General features: G+C 38.8%; 2 protein-coding genes and 1 pseudogene across 4 annotated transcripts; 1 reads left to right on the top strand and 2 right to left on the bottom strand.

Moving 5' to 3' along the window:
• Positions 1-582: 582 nt before the first annotated feature.
• LOC107773235 (premnaspirodiene oxygenase-like) lies at positions 583-2,392 on the top strand (annotated as a pseudogene).
• A 30-nt stretch (positions 2,393-2,422) lies between these two features.
• LOC107826657 (plastidal glycolate/glycerate translocator 1, chloroplastic) lies at positions 2,423-10,850 on the bottom strand. The gene is made up of 8 exons (XM_075252570.1): positions 10,437-10,850; positions 10,029-10,344; positions 9,395-9,656; positions 9,190-9,305; positions 3,853-3,962; positions 3,314-3,491; positions 3,079-3,208; positions 2,423-2,973 (listed from the first exon to the last, which is right to left on the bottom strand). Exons 1-8 carry the CDS (start codon positions 10,785-10,787, stop codon positions 2,823-2,825), a joined length of 1,614 nt encoding a protein of 537 aa, XP_075108671.1. The 5' UTR covers positions 10,788-10,850; the 3' UTR covers positions 2,423-2,822.
• A 2,567-nt stretch (positions 10,851-13,417) lies between these two features.
• LOC107826655 (4-coumarate--CoA ligase-like 6) lies at positions 13,418-20,654 on the bottom strand. 3 transcript variants are annotated; one of them, XM_016653658.2, is made up of 7 exons: positions 19,336-20,654; positions 18,748-18,937; positions 15,753-15,898; positions 15,433-15,500; positions 14,504-14,606; positions 14,270-14,322; positions 13,418-13,903 (listed from the first exon to the last, which is right to left on the bottom strand). In XM_016653658.2, the coding sequence occupies exons 1-7, from the start codon at positions 20,410-20,412 to the stop codon at positions 13,900-13,902; spliced, it is 1,641 nt and encodes a 546-aa protein (XP_016509144.2). In that variant the 5' UTR covers positions 20,413-20,654; the 3' UTR covers positions 13,418-13,899. The 3 variants fall into 3 exon arrangements, with proteins under 3 accessions (XP_016509144.2, XP_016509145.2, XP_016509143.2); XM_016653659.2 differs by lacking the exon at positions 13,418-13,903 and having other exon boundaries at positions 13,979-14,322; positions 19,336-20,213; positions 20,301-20,654; XM_016653657.2 differs by lacking the exon at positions 13,418-13,903 and having other exon boundaries at positions 13,979-14,322; positions 19,336-20,653.
• Between the last annotated feature and the right edge of the window lie 263 nt (positions 20,655-20,917).

Here is a 20,917-nt window from a genome sequence, read left to right as displayed (position 1 = left end):
CATATCTTTAAAACGACAAATCAAGTTTAATTGTTCCTCGTATTTTCGAGGTAAACACATATTCTCAAATTCATTTATTTAGGTAACTGTTTTGTGATTGTGACACCAAATCCGTGCGATAATCTCCTCATTTGTTTATTCTAATCGCCAAAATATATTGATAAAAGATATGGGTAATAATGACGGTTAATTTATAAATCTCTTTGTTGCATAATGTGGGATTACCAACTACCATCTCTTTTCATTATTTCTCTGTTCATACTGAAACCAACATTTTCATCAAATGAAATTAAGCCATTATAAATCAGTTGCTATTAAAAAAAAAAAAAAAGCAGTCCGGTGCACTAAGCTTCCGCTATGCGCGAGGTTCGGGGAAGGGCCAGACCACAAGGGTCTATTGTACGCAATTTTACCCTGCATTTCTGCAAGAGGCTGTTTCCACGGCTTGAACCCGTGACCTCATGCTCACATGACAGCAACTTTACCAGTTACGCAAGGCTCCCTTCAACTTTATCAGTTGCTGATTGCTATCTAACTAAGAAAATCCATTAAAACTTTCCTTCTCTTCCTTTCTGTGATAATATGGAGATTCATTTCAACTTAATTTCATTCTTGCTTTTCTTTTTCCTCTTTATTTTCGTTAGGATATGAAAAAAAAAATGATAATTAGGGGTAACAAAAGATTGCCACCAGGTCCATGGAAATTGCCCCTTATTGGAAGCTTGTATCACTTAATTGGAGCACTTCCACATCATGCTGTTAGAAATTAAACCAGAAAATTTGGTCCCCTGATGTACTTGCAGCTAGGGGAAGTTCATGCAGTTGTAGTATCATTGTCTCGCTTGGAAAAACAAGTTCTAAAAGTTCATGATCTTTCCTTTGCATCTAGGCCTAAGCTTATGCCATCTGATATAGTATTTTACAATCAAAAGGACATTGTATTTGCAGAATATGGGGATTACTGGAAACATATGCGTAAAATGTGCATGTCAGAGCTCCTCGGTTCAAAGATGGTTAAGTCATTTAGTTTAATTCAACAGGACGAGGTTCATAATCTTGTTACAGCAATTCGTTCCAGGCCAAATACTGTGATTAACATGACTGGAAAGGCTCTTCAGCTTACCTGCTCCGTGATTTGTAGATCAGCTTTTGGAAAAGTATGGGAAGATCGAGATGATGATTTGCTAATGATGATGAGGGAAGTATTACTCTTGTTAGTTGGGTTTGATGTGGCAGATTTCTTTCCTCCTTGGATATGACTTCACAAAATTTGTGGAATGAGAAATAGATTGATGAATATGCATCAAAAGATTGATGTAATATTGGAGAAAATTATTGATGAACATAAAGCGAATCTAGCAAATGGGAAAAAGGGCAACAGTGAGTTTGGGGGTGAAGATCTGATTGATGTTTTACTCAGAGTTATGGAGAGTGATGATCTTCATTTTCCAATGACAAATGACAACCTCAAAGCAGTCATTCTTGTAAGTTTTGTTCCATCTCATGAAGATGGTTTTCTCTTCTCTCTCTCTCTCTCTCTCTCTCTCTCTCTCGTGAAACCAAAGAGTATGTTTCCTTTTCTTTTGGTAGTGAGGACAATTTGTTGGTACTTTAGATATACCCATCTCGTGTGTCAAGGTCTTTCTTTTGTTTCTTAAACTCCATATATGGCATAATATTACATAAAACGGGATGTATATTTCTTAACTTAATACATATCCAAAGTGCTGGTTTGAGTTAGTCCCATCATTTGGTAAATTAATAGTTAAACTTCAATGATGTAGGACATGTTCTTAGGGGGAACTGAAACCTCATCAACAACAATTCAATGGGCATTGTCTGAACTGATGAAGAACCCAAATATTATGGCCAAATCCCAGGCAGAAGTGCGATGGGTTTGTAGAGGAAAGAAAGATTTGGATGACAATGATCTCGACGAGTTGCAGTATCCAAAGTTAGTGATTAACGAAACACTACGGTTACACCCTGCATCTCCTCTTTTAGGACTTAGGGAATGCTGGGAGAAGCAGAAATTGATGGATACACTATTCCTTTTAAACCCAAAGTGATAGTTAATGGATGGGCCATTGTGAGAGAACCCGAAAGTTGGGATGACCCTGAAAATTTTGTGCCAGAAAGATTTGAAAACAGTTCTGTGGATTTCAATGGAAATCATTACCAATTTATTCCATTTGGTGCAGGAAGCAGGATTTGTCCAGGAATGCATTTCGGTTTAGCTAATGTTGTGTATCCCTTAGCACAGTTGCTTTACCACTTTGATTGGAGACTTCCTTGTGGACTAGAACTTTCTGAACGAAGAGAGCATCAGACTTCTAGAGGGTTTGTTAACCATTGCTGGGAAGCTACTATTTCTTTTTCAGATTACCCTTAGTCCAGACGAACAATGCATTATCCCGTGAAATTTACAACAATCCCACTTCATTCCAGAATACAATTACGAAGCGTAATATCACAAATACATATGAGTTTCAGATGTGCTTACTTTCATGATAGAAGCAGCAATTCATGTCCATTTACCAGAGAAACCCATACAACGAAAAAATACAAAGGTGGGATGGATATTTACCTCTATACAGATCCTAAGTAAACCCAAAACTAGATAGACAGGAGAGTTCCCAATCATTGAGTTGATCCAGAAACAATGAAAACTTAAACTTTATAAACACCATCATGCATCTTCCCTGTCAAGAAACAGCACGTCATTGATTGCCTTCTGAACATCAACTCGGGTGATTTTGCTGGCACCTTCCAACAGAATGATCGAATTGGTATGAAGAAAGATGGATGTGAGGACTGCCAGCTCAGCCGACGATTGCCAGTAGGCTCTGTCTTACTGCTGGAACGGAGCACACAAGGGAACCAAATATACCAGTGAGGGCATATGCAATAGCACAGAATGGAAGCGCTTCAGGTTCCTTTGCTGACAAAGCTGCTGTTCCAAGCCCATGAGCACTTAAAAGCAGGAGAAAATAGTCATTTTAGAGCAATATTATATGGCTTGGATCTTCTTCTAATTTTTAATGCATGGTTTTTCTCAAACATAAAAATGGTTCCTACCTTGACGCAGTTGCAATTCCTCGAGCAATCGGATCATTGAAGCCAAGTTTATCCAGCACTGCCTGAACAAAATTTGCTCCCACCAAACCAGTTAGTACAACAACAGCTGCTGTGAGAGATGTATTCACACCTGAATATTACACACGTAAGAACATTTCAGCATCTTTTTCACTCTTTTTTTCCAGATAATCCATGATTAGTCAAGTTTTCATAGAAAAGACGAAATATCCCTGACCTTCAAAGAAAGAAACAATGCTGAGAGCTAATGCGACAGTTATGCATCGTGGTAGGATTGATACAGTTAAATTTGGCTCCAACCCAACCAGCCGTCCAATGAAAGCGGTAGAATATAGCGAAAATAGCGTTGCTATAATGACAGAGCTGAAAATCTCAGCAGCATGCCGTTTAACAAGCTGGGAGTAGAAAATGGTTAATTAGCATAAGCAAAGACAGGGACAGGTGAGAGCGTGAATCCTCTAAAGGACCACCTGTCATACATACACTGGCTGCAACAAGTCAAGAAGGTGAGGGGTGAAAGGAAAAGGTTATGCTTGTAAGAAAAGTGCAGGACAAGCAAAACAACTCCAAAATATATCAACCGCTTGGTTTTGGAATTTCATTCTTCTTTTATCATTCATGTCATTAGTAACTTGCTGTTATTTCTTGTTTTGTCCTATGCTTGTGCAATGTACACCCTCCCTCACCAGTAAACGATAACATTCCTTTAAATTTCGATCCTATTAGCAGCCTTAGTTGCAGCTCATATTTAATTACCTTTCTCTGCTTGAACATTGAGAAGGCAAAGGAGATGATAACTGATCCCAAAAATCCCATGAGAATGTCACCAGCTCCAGGATTAGATGCTGCCTTTGTAAGATAATCCCCTGAATAAATTAGCAAGGCGAAAGTTACAACTTTGATTAGCTGAATGGAGCAAATAATGTAGTTTGCGAAGTCCGATATCTTGATCAAAAGCCTAAGGCCAATGATGAAACTCCAATCACAGAACTGTTATGGGCATTCCTACTAAGTCAAGTATTTATCTCCGACCTACAAAGTGTAAAATTCCTTACTATAGTGATATCAGTTGCTCCTCTCGGGGTCGTGGTTTTTTCCCTTATTCAGAAGGGTTTTCCATGTAAAAATCTTGGTGTCATTGTTACTCTTTTATTCTTGTTAATTACCGTATCTCGGTGCTACATTATTATTCCGCTTTATTACCGTGAATATTATTTTGGTAAGGGGTTTATTCCCAACAACTGGTATCAGAGCACAGGTTCTGCTCGTTCACTGAAATACTATTCACTGTCGGTAGTACTATACTTGGTGAAAAATAAAAATGTCCGGAGTAAAGTACGAGGTAGCAAAATTCAACGGAGATAACGGTTTCTCAACATGGCAAAGAAGGATGAGAGATCTGCTCATCCAACAAGGATTACACAAGGTTCTAGATGTTGATTCCAAAAAGCCTGATACCATGAAAGCTGAGGATTGGGCTGACTTGGATGAAAGAGCTGCTAGTGCAATTAGGTTGCACTTATCAGATGATGTGGTAAATAACATCATTGATGAAGACACTGCACGTGGAATTTGGACAAGGTTGGAAAGCCTATACATGTCCAAAACGCTGACAAATAAATTGTACCTGAAGAAGCAGTTATACGCCCTACACATGAGTGAAGGTACGAATTTTTTGTCACATTTAAATGTGTTTAACGGACTAATCACACAGCTTGCCAACCTCGGAGTGAAAATCGAGGAAGAAGATAAAGTCATCTTGCTATTGAACTCGTTGCCATCTCCGTATGATAATTTGGCAACAACCATCCTGCACGGTAAGACTACTATTGAGTTGAAAGATGTCACATCGGCTCTTCTACTCAATGAGAAGATGAGAAAGAAGCCTGAAAATCAAGGACAGGCTCTCATCACAGAAGGTAGAGGTAGGAGTTATCAAAGGAGTTCGAACAACTATGGTAGATCCGGAGCTCGTGGGAAGTCAAAGAACCGATCCAAATCAAGAGTCAGAAATTGCTACAACTGTAATCAACCAGGTCACTTCAAAAGAGATTGCCCAAATCCAAGGAAGGGCAAAGGTGAAACCAGTGGCCAGAAGAATGACGACAACACAGCCGCCATGGTGCAAAATAATGATAATGTTGTCCTCTTTATAAATGAGAAAGAGGAATGCATGCACCTGTCAGGTCCAGAGTCGGAATGGGTGGTTGACACAGCGGCATCTCACCATGCCACACCGGTAAGAGATCTTTTTTGCAGATATGTAGCAGGTGATTTCGGCACAGTGAAAATGGGTAACACAAGTTACTCAAAGATTGCGGAGATTGGTGACATTTGTATCAAGACAAATGTCGGATGCACATTGGTTCTAAAGGATGTGCGGCATGTACCTGATTTGCGGATGAACTTGATCTCGGGAATTGCTTTAGACCGAGATGGATACGAGAGTTATTTTGCAAATCAAAAGTGGAGACTCACTAAGGGATCATTGGTGATTGCAAAGGGAGTTGCTCGTGGCACGTTGTACAGGACAAATGCAGAAATATGCCAAGGTGAATTGAACGCGGCACAAGATGAGATTTCTGTAGATTTATGGCACAAAAGAATGGGTCATATGAGCGAGAAGGGATTGCAGATTCTTGCCAAGAAATCACTCATTTCTTATGCCAAAGGTACAACTGTAAAACCTTGTGACTACTGTTTATTTGGTAAGCAGCATAGAGTCTCATTTCAGACATCGTCTGAAAGAAAATTGAATATACTTGATTTAGTATATTCTGATGTTTGCGGCCCAATGGAAATTGAATCAATGGGCGGTAACAAATATTTTGTTACTTTTATTGATGATGCTTCACGAAAATTATGGGTTTATATTTTGAAAACCAAAGATCAGGTGTTTCAAGTTTTCCAGAAATTTCATGCTCTAGTAGAAAGGGAGACGGATCGAAAGCTAAAGCGCCTCCGAAGTGACAATGGAGGTGAGTACACTTCAAGGGAATTTGAAGAGTATTGTTCAAGTCATGGGATCAGACATGAAAAGACAGTTCCTGGAACCCCACAGCACAATGGCGTAGCCGAGAGGATGAACCGCACCATTGTGGAGAAGGTGAGAAGCATGCTCAGAATGGCTAAACTGCCTAAGTCATTCTGGGGTGAAGCAGTTCAGACAGCCTATTACCTGATCAATAGGAGTCCATCAGTTCTGTTGGCGTTTGAAATCCCAGAGAGAGTTTGGACCAACAAGGAGGTGTCCTACTCGCATCTGAAGGTGTTCGGTTGTAGAGCTTTTGCACATGTACCAAAAGAGCAAAGAACAAAGCTGGATGATAAATCTGTTCCCTGCATATTTATAGGATATGGAGATGAAGAGTTCGGGTACAGACTGTGGGATCCTGTAAAGAAGAAGGTCATCAGAAGCAGAGATGTAGTCTTCCGAGAAAGTGAAGTTGGAACTGCTGCTGATATGTTAGAAAAGGCGAAAAATGGTATAATTCCTAACTTTGTTACTATTCCTTCTACTTCTAACAATCCCACAAGTGCAGAAAGTACAACCGACGAGGTTGCCGAGCAGGTGGAGCAACCTGGTGAGGTTATTGAGCAGGGGGAGCAACTTGATGAAGGTGTCGAGGAAGTGGAGCACCCCACTCAGGGAGAAGAACAACCTCAACCTCTGAGGAGATCAGAGAGGCCAAGGGTAGAGTCATGCAGGTACCCTTCCACAGAGTATGTCCTCATCAATGATGAGGGGGAGCCAGAAAATCTTAAGGAGGTGCTGTACCATCCAGAAAAGAACCAGTGGATGAAAGCTATGCAAGAAGAGATAGAATCTCTACAGAAAAATGGCACATACAAGCTGGTTGAACTTCCAAAGGGTAAAAGACCACTCAAATGCAAATGGGTCTTTAAACTCAAGAAAGATGGAAATGGCAAGCTGGTCAGATACAAAGCTCGATTGGTGGTTAAAGGCTTCGAACAAAAGAAAGGTATTGATTTTGACGAAATTTTCTCACCTGTTGTCAAAATGACTTCTATTCGAACAATTTTGAGCTTAGCAGCTAGCCTAGATCTTGAAGTGGAGCAGTTGGATGTGAAAACTGCATTTCTTCATGAAGATTTGGAAGAGGAGATTTATATGGAGCAGCCAGAAGGATTTGAAGTAGCTGGAAAGAAACACATGGTGTGCAAATTGAATAAGAGTCTTTATGGATTGAAGCAGGCACCAAGGCAGTGGTACATGAAGTTTGACTCATTCATGAAAAGTCAAACATACCTAAAGACCTATTCTGATCAATGTGTATACTTCAAAAGATTTTCTGAGAATAACTTTATTATATTGTTGTTGTATGTGGATGACATGTTAATTGTAGGAAAAGACAAGGGGTTGATAGCAAAGTTGAAAGGAGATTTGTCCAAGTCATTTGATATGAAGGACTTGGGCCCAGCACAACAAATTCTAGGGATGAAGATAGTTCGAGAGAGAACAAGTAGAAAGTTGTGGCTATCTCAGGAGAAGTACATTGAACGTGTACTAGAACGCTTCAACATGAAGAATGCTAAGCCAGTCAGCACACCTCTTGCTGGTCATCTAAAGTTGAGTAAGAAGATGTGTCCTACAACAGTGGAGGAGAAAGGGAACATGGCTAAAGTTCCTTATTCTTCAGCAGTCGGAAGCTTGATGTATGCAATGGTATGTACTAGACCTGATATTGCTCACGCAGTTGGTGTTGTCAGCAGGTTTCTTGAAAATCCTGGAAAGGAACATTGGGAAGCAGTCAAGTGGATACTCAGGTACCTGAGAGGTACCACGGGAGATTGTTTGTGCTTTGGAGGATCTGATCCAATCTTGAAGGGCTATACAGATGCTGATATGGCAGGTGACATTGACAACAGAAAATCTACTACTGGATATTTGTTTACATTTTCAGGGGGAGCTATATCATGGCAGTCTAAGTTGCAGAAGTGTGTTGCACTTTCAACAACTGAAGCAGAGTACATTGCCGCTACAGAAACTGGCAAGGAGATGGTATGGCTCAAACGGTTCCTTCAAGAGCTTGGATTGCATCAGAAGGAGTATGTCGTCTATTGTGACAGTCAAAGTGCAATAGACCTTAGCAAGAACTCTATGTACCATGCAAGGACCAAACACATTGATGTGAGATATCATTGGATTCGAGAAATGGTAGATGATGAATCTCTAAAAGTCTTGAAGATTTCTACAAATGAGAATCCCGCAGATATGCTGACCAAGGTGGTACCAAGGAACAAGTTCGAGCTATGCAAAGAACTTGTCGGCATGCACTCAAACTAGAAGATAGTGCTACCTCCTCTGGATGAATGAGACTGGAGGGGGAGATTGATGATGTCCATCTCATTGAAGAAGTATTAGGCATGTGCCTAATAAGAGTTTTCTTTGGTTTGGTAGCCAACCTTGTTGACTTGGTTTGGTTGGTAGCCAACCTTGTTGAATTAGTTTTGTTTGGTAGCCAACCTTGTTGAATTTTTTTGGTTTGGTAGCCAACTTTGTTGAATTGTGAAAAGTGTGTGTAAATTGTCAAATATTGTAGGTTTTAGAGGTGAAGCTTTGGCTATAAAAGGAGAGCTTCAACTCTCATTTCTTCACACCAACAAAGAGAGAAAGAAAGAGTGAGGTTTCACTGACAAGGTATAAGAAAATAGTCTGTGAAGAAAATAGAGAGTAAGCGATATTGTAGTGAGGTGGGAATATCAAAAGAGGGTTATTTCTTTTGAGTGTTGTAGTGGTCTTTGGAGTATTTATCTCCGACCTACAAAGTGTAAAATTCCTTACTATAGTGATATCAGTTGCTCCTCTCGGGGTCGTGGTTTTTTCCCTTATTCAGAAGGGTTTTCCACGTAAAAATCTTGGTGTCATTGTTACTCTTTTATTCTTGTTAATTACTGTATCTCGGTGCTACATTATTATTCCGCTTTATTACCGTGAATATTATTTTGGTAAGGGGTTTATTCCCAACAAAAATGATAATCTAAGTTGATATAGTTAGTAGTTAACTTATCTGATACAAATGTAAGCATAAGAAAATGAGTAAAATTATAACATAGAAGTAAGATCTTCACCAAGAACTGGATCAACTCCAGACCGAGAAAGACATCCAAAAGCAATTGCTGCAAGATCTGCTGAGACTGCACAGCAGATAATTGGATGAAAAACCTTCTTTACAGCCAATGGAAGCCTGCGGATATAAACCTTTTGAATGCACACACCAGATAAAATAAACTGAAAATTGTATCTATTCATGCCGAGATGCATGCTGAATCATACCCTGACCCAACTAGGTAGCCTAATACTGTAGATGAAAGTAGAAAGGGTAGGCATGTTCTAGCACTTGTTCCCAGCGCTGTTGGATAGAGAAGTGCACCAACAAATGACGCCAAAAAGATCCCACTCCAAGTCCACACCTCCAAAGAAGAAAAGGGAGATGGCTTTGACATGGGCTCAGCTGGTATCATCTCGGTCTTTACCATTTTCCTGACAGCTATAGCTGTGAAACCTGCAACACAAAGTGAAGCCAACCAGCCTCCAACTGCAGAATTCCAAAATTAGTTACACAATGTGGCAGAGGGAGAGAAGAACAAGAAAGAAGCTGCATCCTTTTTATCACTATATATTCTTTACTAAGAATAACTTATCAATTTAGTACAAACATGTTCAACTCTAAACATGCTCCCTTGAGTTGAATGTCCAAACACTTTGTTTATTTCATAGGAAGATCTTCAGCTATGAGTAACTTAAAAACATTTTCTTGTACACGCCAGCTTAAAGTGTGACTATTATTTGCCTAAGCAAGAGCCTCTAGAAGTTAAATAGGCATTAAACCAGTTAGTTGATTTTAACAGCTGATTCTGCTAAAGAAGCAAAAACATTGCCTTTATTCAATAGAATGAAGATATTGTACCTAGAATGAAACATATCTTGGCCCCAGAAGCAGCAGGAATATCCTTGACAGCAAGAGGGAGAACAACCAAAGAAGGTACATAAAACAAAGGAAGCCATCTCTGGATAAACAAAAGTGCAGGCTCAAAGAAGTTCATCAATCCTGCTGCAGCCTTAGGAACAATAGAGTCAAGAGCCATTAAAACAGTAAATGTGCAAAACATTCCAAATAAAGCACTTGGGAACTTAATAGCAGCAGTCACAAATGCTTTCTTTAACAACTTATCCATAGCCAGTATGATCCCAAGTGAAACTACTAAATGCAATACTCCAACCACCTACAGCAATACAAACACCCAAAAAACATCAAAACTCAAGCTATCCAATCAAATTTACATTATATCACAGAGAAAAAGTGTCGATTTTTTGCCTTGTTTGATAATCCTGTGGAGGTAATACTACTGTCTGATCCCATGGACCTGACTAGAAATCTTCTACTAGAGTTAGTTCTCTTAACACCCATTTCATTTCTCTTGGTAGGGATGAATTGGACTCCATTAGAGCTCAAATGGGGCTGCTGAGAAAGGACTCTATGTGGGGTTTGTAAGGATTTCAACTTTATTTGAGAGAGAGTTCCTGTTCTTGGGTAAGGGAGATTGGGAAGAAATGAAGGTAAAGTCTTTGGAACAGCTGATGCTGTTGCCATGGTGATTCTTGGGAAGTAGAGAATGTAGTTGGAACCATTTTTTGAACTGATTTGGTTAGAAATTTGTGTGGACATGGAAGGAAGTTACTTAATAAGAAGATGATTCTTATTCCCTCCATCACACATACAAGAGTGACTCTTTTTTGCCTCTTACCAAAGTAGAAACAGTTTTGTTCGTTGCCTTTTTGTCTCTAGTGAAATTATTGGGGACTCAATTTCTCGAAAAATATTAAACGGAAGAAGAGAAAATGTAATATATTTATATAAAGGGAAATAGCAATTCCATGCTTTTTTCTTTGTCGAAACTCGAAATCTAATATTTTTGTTTCTTTGCAATTTCCAGTTAACAATATTTGTCTAGTCTTCATTTAACTTGTTCCTTCATCATCAGTTTTACTTTTTTCATTCCCCTTTGGAATTCATAAAATATGTGACCAACTTATCTTTGAACTTTTCACCTTCTCGTATGAATAATTTTCCCAAAAGAGAGAGGCTAAAATAAGAATAAATCATAAAAAATAGACCGACACATTTTATTCTCGTCTAAATTGATTTTTCTTATTCTTTTTTCCTCATTTGACTAATAGCCTGTTTGACCAAATTTCTTTTGAGGCAAAAACACTTTTTTTTGTCGAAAGTGCTTTTTTTTTAAAATTAGGGTGTTTGACCAAACTTTTGAAAGGAAAAAAAGTGTTTTTGGGGAGAAGCAGAAATAGTTTTGGAAAAGCAGAAAAAAGTAGCTTCTCTCCAAAAACACTTTTTTGAAAAGCACTTTTGAGAAAAATACACTTAGAAGCAGTTTTTTAAAGCTTGGTCAAACACTAATTGCTGCTCAAAAATGTTTTTCAAATTAATTAGCCAAACACAAACTGCTTTTCACCAAAAGTACTTTTGAGAAAAACACTTTAGAAAAAAAGCACTTCTCAAAATAAGTTGATTTTTACAGCTTGGCCAAACAGGCTATAAGTTACTCAGGATAACTATAGTGTTAACAACTACAACAATGGTGCTATGGATGAAAATTTGAACAAGGAAAAACTAATAGTAGCAAGGAGTGTTGCCCCGTGTTCCTTCATAACTCAATAAAAGGACATTACGATGAACTAAGCTCCTGATATATGCATAGTTCAAGAAAGGGTCAAATCAGATTAGTTCCATTATACGCAATAAAGGTGTTTTGAGTCATCCGATAGAATTTAGTTGTATTAGTAGCTTTTGGTTATGTGTTTTTATGTTTAGGGCCAAAGTTCTTGTTTGGAGGTAGGTGGCGTTTCGGTAGAGTAGATTAGGATGATTAAGGACATGTACGATGAAGCTAAGACTCGAGTGAGAACTGTGGGAGGAGACTCGGATTATTTACCAGTGGTGATAGGGGTTGCATCAGGGATCAACTCTTAGCCCAAGAGAGATAGTTTCAAATATCTTGGGTCTATAATACAGAGTAACAGGGAGATTGATAAGGATGTCGCACATCGTATTGGAGCGGGGTGGTTGAAATAGAGGCTCGCTTCTAGTGTTTTGTGTGATAGGAATGTGCCATCTAGACTTAAGGGCAAGTTCTACAAAGCGGTAGTTAGACCAGCCATGTTGTATGGAGTTGAGTATTGGCCAGTCAAGAAATCTCATGCCCAGAAGATGAAAGTAGCAGAAATGAGGATGTTGAGATAGATGTGTATGCATACCAGGAAAAATATGATTAAGAATGAATATATTAGGGACAAGATGGATGTGGCTCCTATGGAAGATAAGTTATGGACATGGAAGCTCAGATGGTTCGGACATGTGAAGAGGAGAGACTCTGATGCCCCGGTTAGGAGGTGCAAGAGGTTGCCCATAGCAGGTCAGAGGAGGGATAAAAGGAGGCCTAAGAAGAACTGATGTGAGGTGATTAGGCAGGACATGGCTCTGCTTCGGCTTACCGAGGACATGACCTCCAATAGGAAGGTGTGGAGGTCGAGAATAAGGGTGGTGAGTTGACAGACAGTCTAGAGTTCCGCCTTGTCTTACCAATAGTATTAGTAGTAGTCTTGTATTTTCCTATTCCTAATCCCTTCTTTTTACACGGTGTGTCATTATTATTAGTAGGATTGGCACTATTTTTGTAGTTTTGTATCCCTAGACTTTTGTTATTACTTATTGTACTATTTGCTTCCATTGCCTTATTACCTTGTTGTTGCTATTGTTTGCCAATTGCTTTATTTTCATTGTTTTTGAGTCGATGATCTTTCGGAAACAGCCTCTCCACCTTCATAAAGTAGGAGTAAGGTCTGCGTACACACTATCCCACCCAGACTCCACTTATAGAATTTCACTGAGTTTGTTGTTCTTGTGAAGGCTTACCAAATATGTGGGCAACCAGACTTCTGTTTTTGCTTTGTTATTGTGGTGCTCCTGTTCTAATCTTGGTACCAAACTTCAGACTAACACGATGTGGCAAAAGTGACATCTAAACCCAATTAGAAGAAAGTGATATATACCCTCAATGTTTTGTTTAAAATGTCACTTTTCCAACTAAGGAGTCAAAACATTATTACCTCACACAATTCCAATTTCCGTATATGTCACAGTCCAGAATAACGACAACAATAACCCAATAAAATCTCACTAGTGGGGTATGGGGAAAGTAGTGAGTACACAGATCTTACTCCTACCCCGAAGGGATAAAGAGGCTGTTTTCGAAAGACCCTCGGCTCAAGAGAACAAAAGACAAATGTAGACAATATTAATATCACCACAGAAATCATAAGAAAGTCATAAGAAAATAGGAACAACATAAAATACGGAAGAAAGATGCAAAGCAAAACCGATAGCTAGTAAATAAGTCATGCACTGAAAAATAGTAAGACACAACATTGCCACTAGCTATCTTAGACAAAAACCCTACCAGACTAGTCTCACAGCGGTATTAGTAAGGCAAGACTCAACTACCTCCTAACCTACAACCTTAATGCTTGACCTCCACAACTTCCTATCAAGTGTCATGTCCTCGGAAATCTGAAGCCTCACCATATCATGTCTAATCACCTCTCCCCAATACTTCTTGGGCCGCCCTCTACCTCTTCTCGTTCCCTCCACAACTCCTTACCGGAGCATCTTGGCTTCTCCTCTGAACATGCCCGAACCATCTGAGTCTCGCTTCCGCATCTTGTCATCTCACAGTCCAGAACACATGACAAGAATTGTAATTTCATCTGAGAGGTAAAGAAATCATTTGCTCTCCATTTCAGACAAAAAAAATCAGGATATCAATATACTGGAAGAAGGGATTATTTGAGACATTTTTGATAGCTATAAGTGGCAACTAGAGCTGCTGAAATCAAAAGATTGATCAAGATTTGTACATAATATATGAATGGCAACTGTTGTTTCTCCAATATCTACTTGCATCTACAAGAAAACACAAAAATATCCTCATCTATTATGGGTTTCTTTTGGATTTCACCCGTGCGCCAACTTTGTTAGGCAACTGTAGAGCTGGACAGTTTATAAAGAGGCCCTACAATTTGGAAGTTAATAAGTTCCTTAACTCCTTTCTAAGAATCTTTCCGGCTGCAGACCTGGGTATTGAAGCTTTGAAGTAAACCCTTCTAATCTTCTTGTATGGTGCAACCTATTATAAATATAAGACGTTATGTTAGAAATGGAGGCGCCTACATACATAGAATTGACGGTGCATCATATACATGTATTCTTGAAAATAATAAAAAACAGCCATATCATACAGCAGGGAGACAATCACTTTCTGCCAGATGAAGGGACTAACACAAAATTACATATGGAGAAGCTGATACCTGCTTACAAACAAAGTCGATCACATCTGTTTGGGAAAGTGCACACCCATCTCTCTTGACAACAAATGCCACTGGAATTTCTCCAGCTTCCTCATCTCTGGCTCTGAAGAATCGAATAACAATAAAGTGGATGAGCTCCAGCAACCCGGCCATGCTAAAGTGGCACAAAAAATGATAGTATGCAATCCTTCAAAGATCAGCATGGGAAGATTTGGTGATAGAGAACCAAGGAGGAGTATTTTAACTGACTTTGGCCCCCCATCATCCTCAAATGTTAGAGTAAAGGAATCTCGAGGACCAATAAAAATTTTTACTGTGCACGTGTTGCGGCTACTTAATACAACACATTCAAAGCCAATTAAAAGAATTAAAAATCCAAGCATCTGGTCATGTTCAGAATTCTATTCCAGACTCATTTTAATTATATCTCCATAAAGGAAATAAGTGAAGAAAATTCTCCTTTTGCTATGGTTAGACTCATAATTCAATATCTTTCAGGAATGTATTGACACTATTCATTCCACGTACAAAGTGATGAGAGCATAACATACTACATCAGTCTAGACACCAAAAAGATGTGCAGGACTTCCAGATATACTATGAGCCAAATTGACGTTAGCAGCAAGGAATCAAATTTCTTCTGTAACTCAAGCAAGAGTATCTATTGCTAATGCAATTTAACGATTCCCGTCGTCCCCCCCCCCCCCCCCTTTTTTTTTGTGCTTCTACCAGGCATCAGATGCTGAATATCCATTTTTCCAAGTAAGTCACCTTTATTCTGATATTTTCATATGTGACATTCCCTTCTAAGGAATGAAGTTCAGTGCCATGAAAATCGCATCTATGGAGGATGAAGCATGAATTTGTGTTAAAATTACATGTATTCTTAACAGGTATGCATCAATATCTGAAGCACTGGTCAAGCTTACCCTGTTACTGCAGCATCAACGATATCTGGATGTGAGACCAATACAGCTTCTAAATCAGCAGGAGCTATCTGCAGAATTATACACAGCAAGAGAATCCATCCATCAATCTCAACAAAATTTTAAAAGAATAATTGAATAAATATTACAACCCTTAGTTCTCATAGTGAATTCTCTGATGCTTATGAAGCACATAGAAGAATTTGATCAATCAGTTAAAATTCAAATCTGTAATTTTGAATACAAAATATCAGAAGCAGCCTAAATGTGTTAGACAACATAAAATGGGCAAGAAATCCAATAAAAGAAATCGAAAAATCTACCTGAAATCCCTTATATTTGATAATCTCTTTCAGTCGGTCAATGACATAAAGATATCCTTCTTCATCAAAATAAGCAATATCACCAGTGTGGAGCCAACCATTTCCATCAATTGTAGACTTAGTAGCTTCTGAGTTATTCAAGTACCCTGGAAATTGAAGTGCCAAATATAAAATTCTTTCACTTGTTCAGAGAGCACAAATATCAGAAGCCAAAAAGACATACGGTTGGAACAAACTTTTTGTCGGACTTTCTTAAGCAAGACACAGTGTCCCCTCAAGTCATTGAACAAATAAATGATGTGCACATCGGACACCCAAGCATCAAGGATTAGGCCATATGGACCCTTAATGCTAAAGGGTCCTTCACTTGCTCCTCAGCATACCAGCTCTTGAGAACGAAAAGAGTAACTAGTCCTTTAGTAGCTAAGATCTGGAACAAATATCTGCCATTCAAAATCTCCTTCAACACTTGGAGAATTTTGAAAAACAGTTTACCATTAAATGAAGTGCTACAAAAAATTGGCATTAACACTATCTCTGATTGTTGTTGTTGCAGGACTCCAGTGGAGGAAACTACAAGTCACCTATTCGCTACTAGTGAGACAGCAAAAGGCTATGGATAACAATTGCTACACCTCTGGGATTCCAACCACAAGGTAGCACAATTTTCAGCATCATAAACCAATGGTGGAGCATGCAAGCTAAGAATTCCATCCTACAAATTACCCCAATCATTGTATGCTGGGAATTATGAAAGGCAAGATGTGGAAAGAAATATGGAAACAAATCAATATCAACTTTCAGGATATGCCAACAAGTGTTGTTTCAGGCAAGGCAAAGGTCTCTTTGGGAAAAAAGTACAGTCAAATGGACTGGGAATGGCCATGGAGCAAAGTATGTCAAGTTGTAGAAGCCTACAGGCCAAAAATTTCAAAGTTTGATGGTTAATAATGGCAAAGCAGGTGTTGGTGGTGTTGTTAGGAAGACAAATGGACAAATGGTAATGGCCTACGCCGCACCTATCCAATTCTTAACTAACAACTACTCAGAGGTTCAAGAGGCACTAAAAGGAATCCTTTGGTGCTGCAATCAAAACTGCACTAACCTCACCCTTGAAATGGATTCACCGTAGATTGTCAGTATGATACTAGTGAAATTCAACCCTCCATGGAATCTACACAATGACATCTCCCAAATTCAAAACAAGGTTGTAAACATTGAAATTTTAAGGGATCAAGCCAAATCCTAAATTAAAGATACTACAAGACTCTTGAATCCTAGGAGTCTATTAGGGTTTCTTGGAGGTTACTCTACCCTAAACACTAACTCACACCTATATAAAGGGATACATATTCCCTTGAAGAGGGGTCTCAAAATCCCATAAACTCTTGGGATATTCACAAAGAGATCAAAATATTGCCGGATACTTCTTGACAATCAAATAGTTCAAGAAGCTGGAGATCAAATACATCCCCAGGTGGTCTGCATCATCCTACATTCGAGAAATACGCGGCTTCAGCCGTCGAATCACGGAGATAATCAGGAGAGAAGAATCAAGGGAGAAACAGAATTGTACTCACAATTGATTAGTAAAAACATTTCTCTTATTTTGTGATTGCAGTTTATTTTTCATATGTTGAAAATTTGTTGCAAACAAATTGGCACGCCCAGTGGGACCAGTTCTGCCCTTCATCTCTTCCTCCTTTCCTCCTGTGAATCAAAAACTCCAAGTTTCAAAACCATTTGTTATGATGGTCGAGTACTTCAAGTCTCGTCTTAAAGTTTCGGCAAGCCTACACCCCGACAAACCTTGAAGTAGGGGGTATTTGTAGACATCGAAATTTTAAGGGATCAAGCCAAATCCTAAATTAAAGATACTACAAGACTCTTGAAATCATAGGAGTCTATTAGGGTTTCTTGGAGGTTACTCTACCCTAACACTAACTCACACCTATATAAAGGGATACATATTCCCTTGAAGAGGTGTCTCAAAATCCCATAAACTCTTGGGATATTCACAAAGAGATCAAAATATGGCCAGATACTTCTTGACAATCAAACAGTTCAAGAAGCTGGAGATCAAATACATCCCCAGGAGGTCTGCATCATCCTACATTCAAGAAATATGCGGCTTCAGCCGTCGAATCACGGAGATAATCAGGAGAGAAGAATCAAGGGAGAAACAGAATTGTACTCACAATTGATTAGTAAAAATATTTTTCTCTTATTTTGTGATTGCAGTTTATTTTTCATATGTTGAAAATTTGTTGCAAACAAAGGTATCTCAATATGGCATCTCTGTAAACCACTGCTTCAGGGAAGGAAACGAGATGGCAGACTCGCTATCCAAATATGCGACTTCAATTTCTGATACCCAATTATTCTTCAATGAAACTAATTTGCCTAATGAAGTCAGGGGCGCCCTTCGAATGGACAGAATGCAAATTTCAGCCTTTAGGATAAGGGCAAAAAAACATTCTGGTTGGTTCTTCGAACCACCATAAGCACCATCGGAAGAGCTACAATGTACTCGAATCCTCATTCCTCCGGTAGCTCTTCCCTCTCCTTTTTGTAAGTGCTCGCACAACCCAAAGCCTAGGTCTTAGTCAACTACTGTTACATGTATTTGGCTCTTTATTTCGGAGGTTTTGGTGTTATGTCCCCCTCCTTTGTATCTTTTGCTCATCAAATAAACAAGGTAGGGGTCCAGCCAAACCCCCCACCACCTCAGGAGATGAAAACATGGGTGGATGGATTAGTTGAAAAAAAAAGTTCAAAAATATTTAATACATATCAGAGATAATGATGGTTATATGAGTTAAACGTTTCACAGTTTTTCACCTAACAAAAATAAAAAATCTAAAGATGCTGCATATTTACTAGAAAATCCATTACAAAATTTAGCGGCTAAGACAATTCTCTGGGTTTAGTAGCATAAAGAGCATTTCAGTAGCTTCAAATAAATAGCAACAACAGCTTTGATAAAGCTAATTACCTTTCATGACACCAGGGCCACAAAGCCAGAGCTCGCCCATGCAGTTGGGAGGTAACGGTGAACCTGTGATCCAATCCACTACTTTAGCTTGCATGTTTGGAGCTAGAAGCCCTACCGAAGAATAATTATGAAGCTTTTCAGTATTGTAACCACGTGTTCCAATAGCAGTTGACTCAGTCATGCCATATCCCTGGACAACAAATTATGACATATATTTCTGAAAATTGAAAGGAAAAATACAACGGATAATTTTGCAAACACTTCCATCTTTCTGGATAAGTAATGCACTTTCCAAGATTGCAATATTCTAACACATTTTAAATTGGCTCAGGGGACAGTGGAATCAGAAGAAGAAACAAATATTTTTTCTCGAAGGGTTCAACTGAGATAAAGCGCTTCGATTAGACCAATATCTAGAGCTAACATCATACAACCCAGAATGGAAGTTATGCAGATCAAAGGGCATAAATAAAGAATGTCTTCTGCTTAGAAATACCTAGCAACTTGTCTATTTCCAAAATAGTAGCTATCCTGTCATATATGGTTTAAGCTGCATCCAGTTGACTGTCAATGATTTAGGACACAGACCTGAATGAGATCAACATCTGGGAGAGTGCGAACAAATTCTTCAATAGATTTTGTGTTTAAGGGAGCTGCGCCACATGAAACCTGTTTCAAGCTCTTCATACTGCTTGAAGCACCATCCTTTGCTCTTCTAGTCAACGCCATAAATAATGGTGGGACTGTGGGGAAGTGAGTGACGCCGTATCTTTCAATAGCTTTCACCATCTCATTAGCATCAAATTTTCTCATCACAACAACGGTAGACCCCAATGACAACAATCCCATCACAAAGAGAGAGAGTCCGTACACATGAAACATCGGTATAACAGCCAAATACACATTCTCAGTACTCAAATATTCATATTGTGAAGCTTCAAACCTCACAAAAAGTTGTACCATGGCTATAAAGTTCGCATGAGTCAAGACAACACCTTTGCCTGTACCAGTAGTACCTGACGAGTACAGAATTGCTGCTGTATCTTGCTGACTTATTTTAGGACTTGAATCCCAATTGGGATCACATGAAATCAGCTCATAAAAACCAGAACTTTGACTACTATTTGAATTAGAAACCAAACTTTCTGGCACCCCTATTACAGGAATGCCTAATGCAGCACATTTATCAACTCTATCATCAGTAGTAAATGCCAGAGTAACACCACAATCAAGGGCTTGTTTTTTAATCTCTAACAAACTACTGAAGGGATTCATAGTGGTTACAATTGCACCAAGACTCAAAACACCCAACAAAATAACAGGGAAATAAATGGAATTTGGGAGGAGAATTAACACAACATCACCTTGTGAGACACCCCTTTGGCGAAGACTACTAGCCATGGACTTAACCATTGAGAAAAGCTCTGAATAGGGAATTGAAATGCCAGAAGTGGAGTCAATAAGAGCTGAGAATCCAGCATGCTTGTGTGAGAAAATGAAGGAAACAACATCAAGAAAAGGGTCTTCTGGCAGTTTAATAAAAGGGTGCTTACTGTTGTATACTCCTGTTTCAGCACAGTACCAAAAGGGGGTTTTAGAAGGGTTTTTCACAACTTCACCCTCTGTGGCATGGGAGTTCAAATGGGGTTTCAAGAATGTTGCCATTGATCACAAGAAAGGGCTAACTACTGTTGTATTCAAGAAAATTCGCTGTATTTATACTAAAAAAATCTAAGCTTTGTCATCTTATTTGCACAAATAGTAGGAAATTAAATTCACAGTCACCTGAAGACCATTAGGGAACAACTGATGGAGCCAAAGAGTCGGATACTCTTTTGTCAGATTGTCTGGGTATTTTTTGGGAATAAAAAGAATGATCGTCTTGGTGTGTTGCAAGCCACAAATACTTTGCTTACCCTTTAAACAACATTTGAATTGAAGCCACAAATAATGCTATAAGTTATGTTTGGATTAATTATGCTAGGATTGTTATTTATTTATTGTTTGGTATGTTGTATTAAGAATGATAATTGTATAATTTCTAAGAAGAAGGTATAAGTTATACCGGTGCTAATTACCCCACCTTCTATAAGGTATAAGTTATACCGATGTTAAAATTAACACCGGAATAACTTATACCTAGTTTGCAAACCAAACAGAGTATTAAGGT

Source organism: Nicotiana tabacum, chromosome 1 (assembly GCF_000715075.1).
Source record: "Nicotiana tabacum cultivar K326 chromosome 1, ASM71507v2, whole genome shotgun sequence".
In the NCBI taxonomy this organism is placed as follows: domain Eukaryota; kingdom Viridiplantae; phylum Streptophyta; class Magnoliopsida; order Solanales; family Solanaceae; genus Nicotiana; species Nicotiana tabacum.
This window is presented reverse-complemented; position numbering and strand designations above follow the sequence as displayed.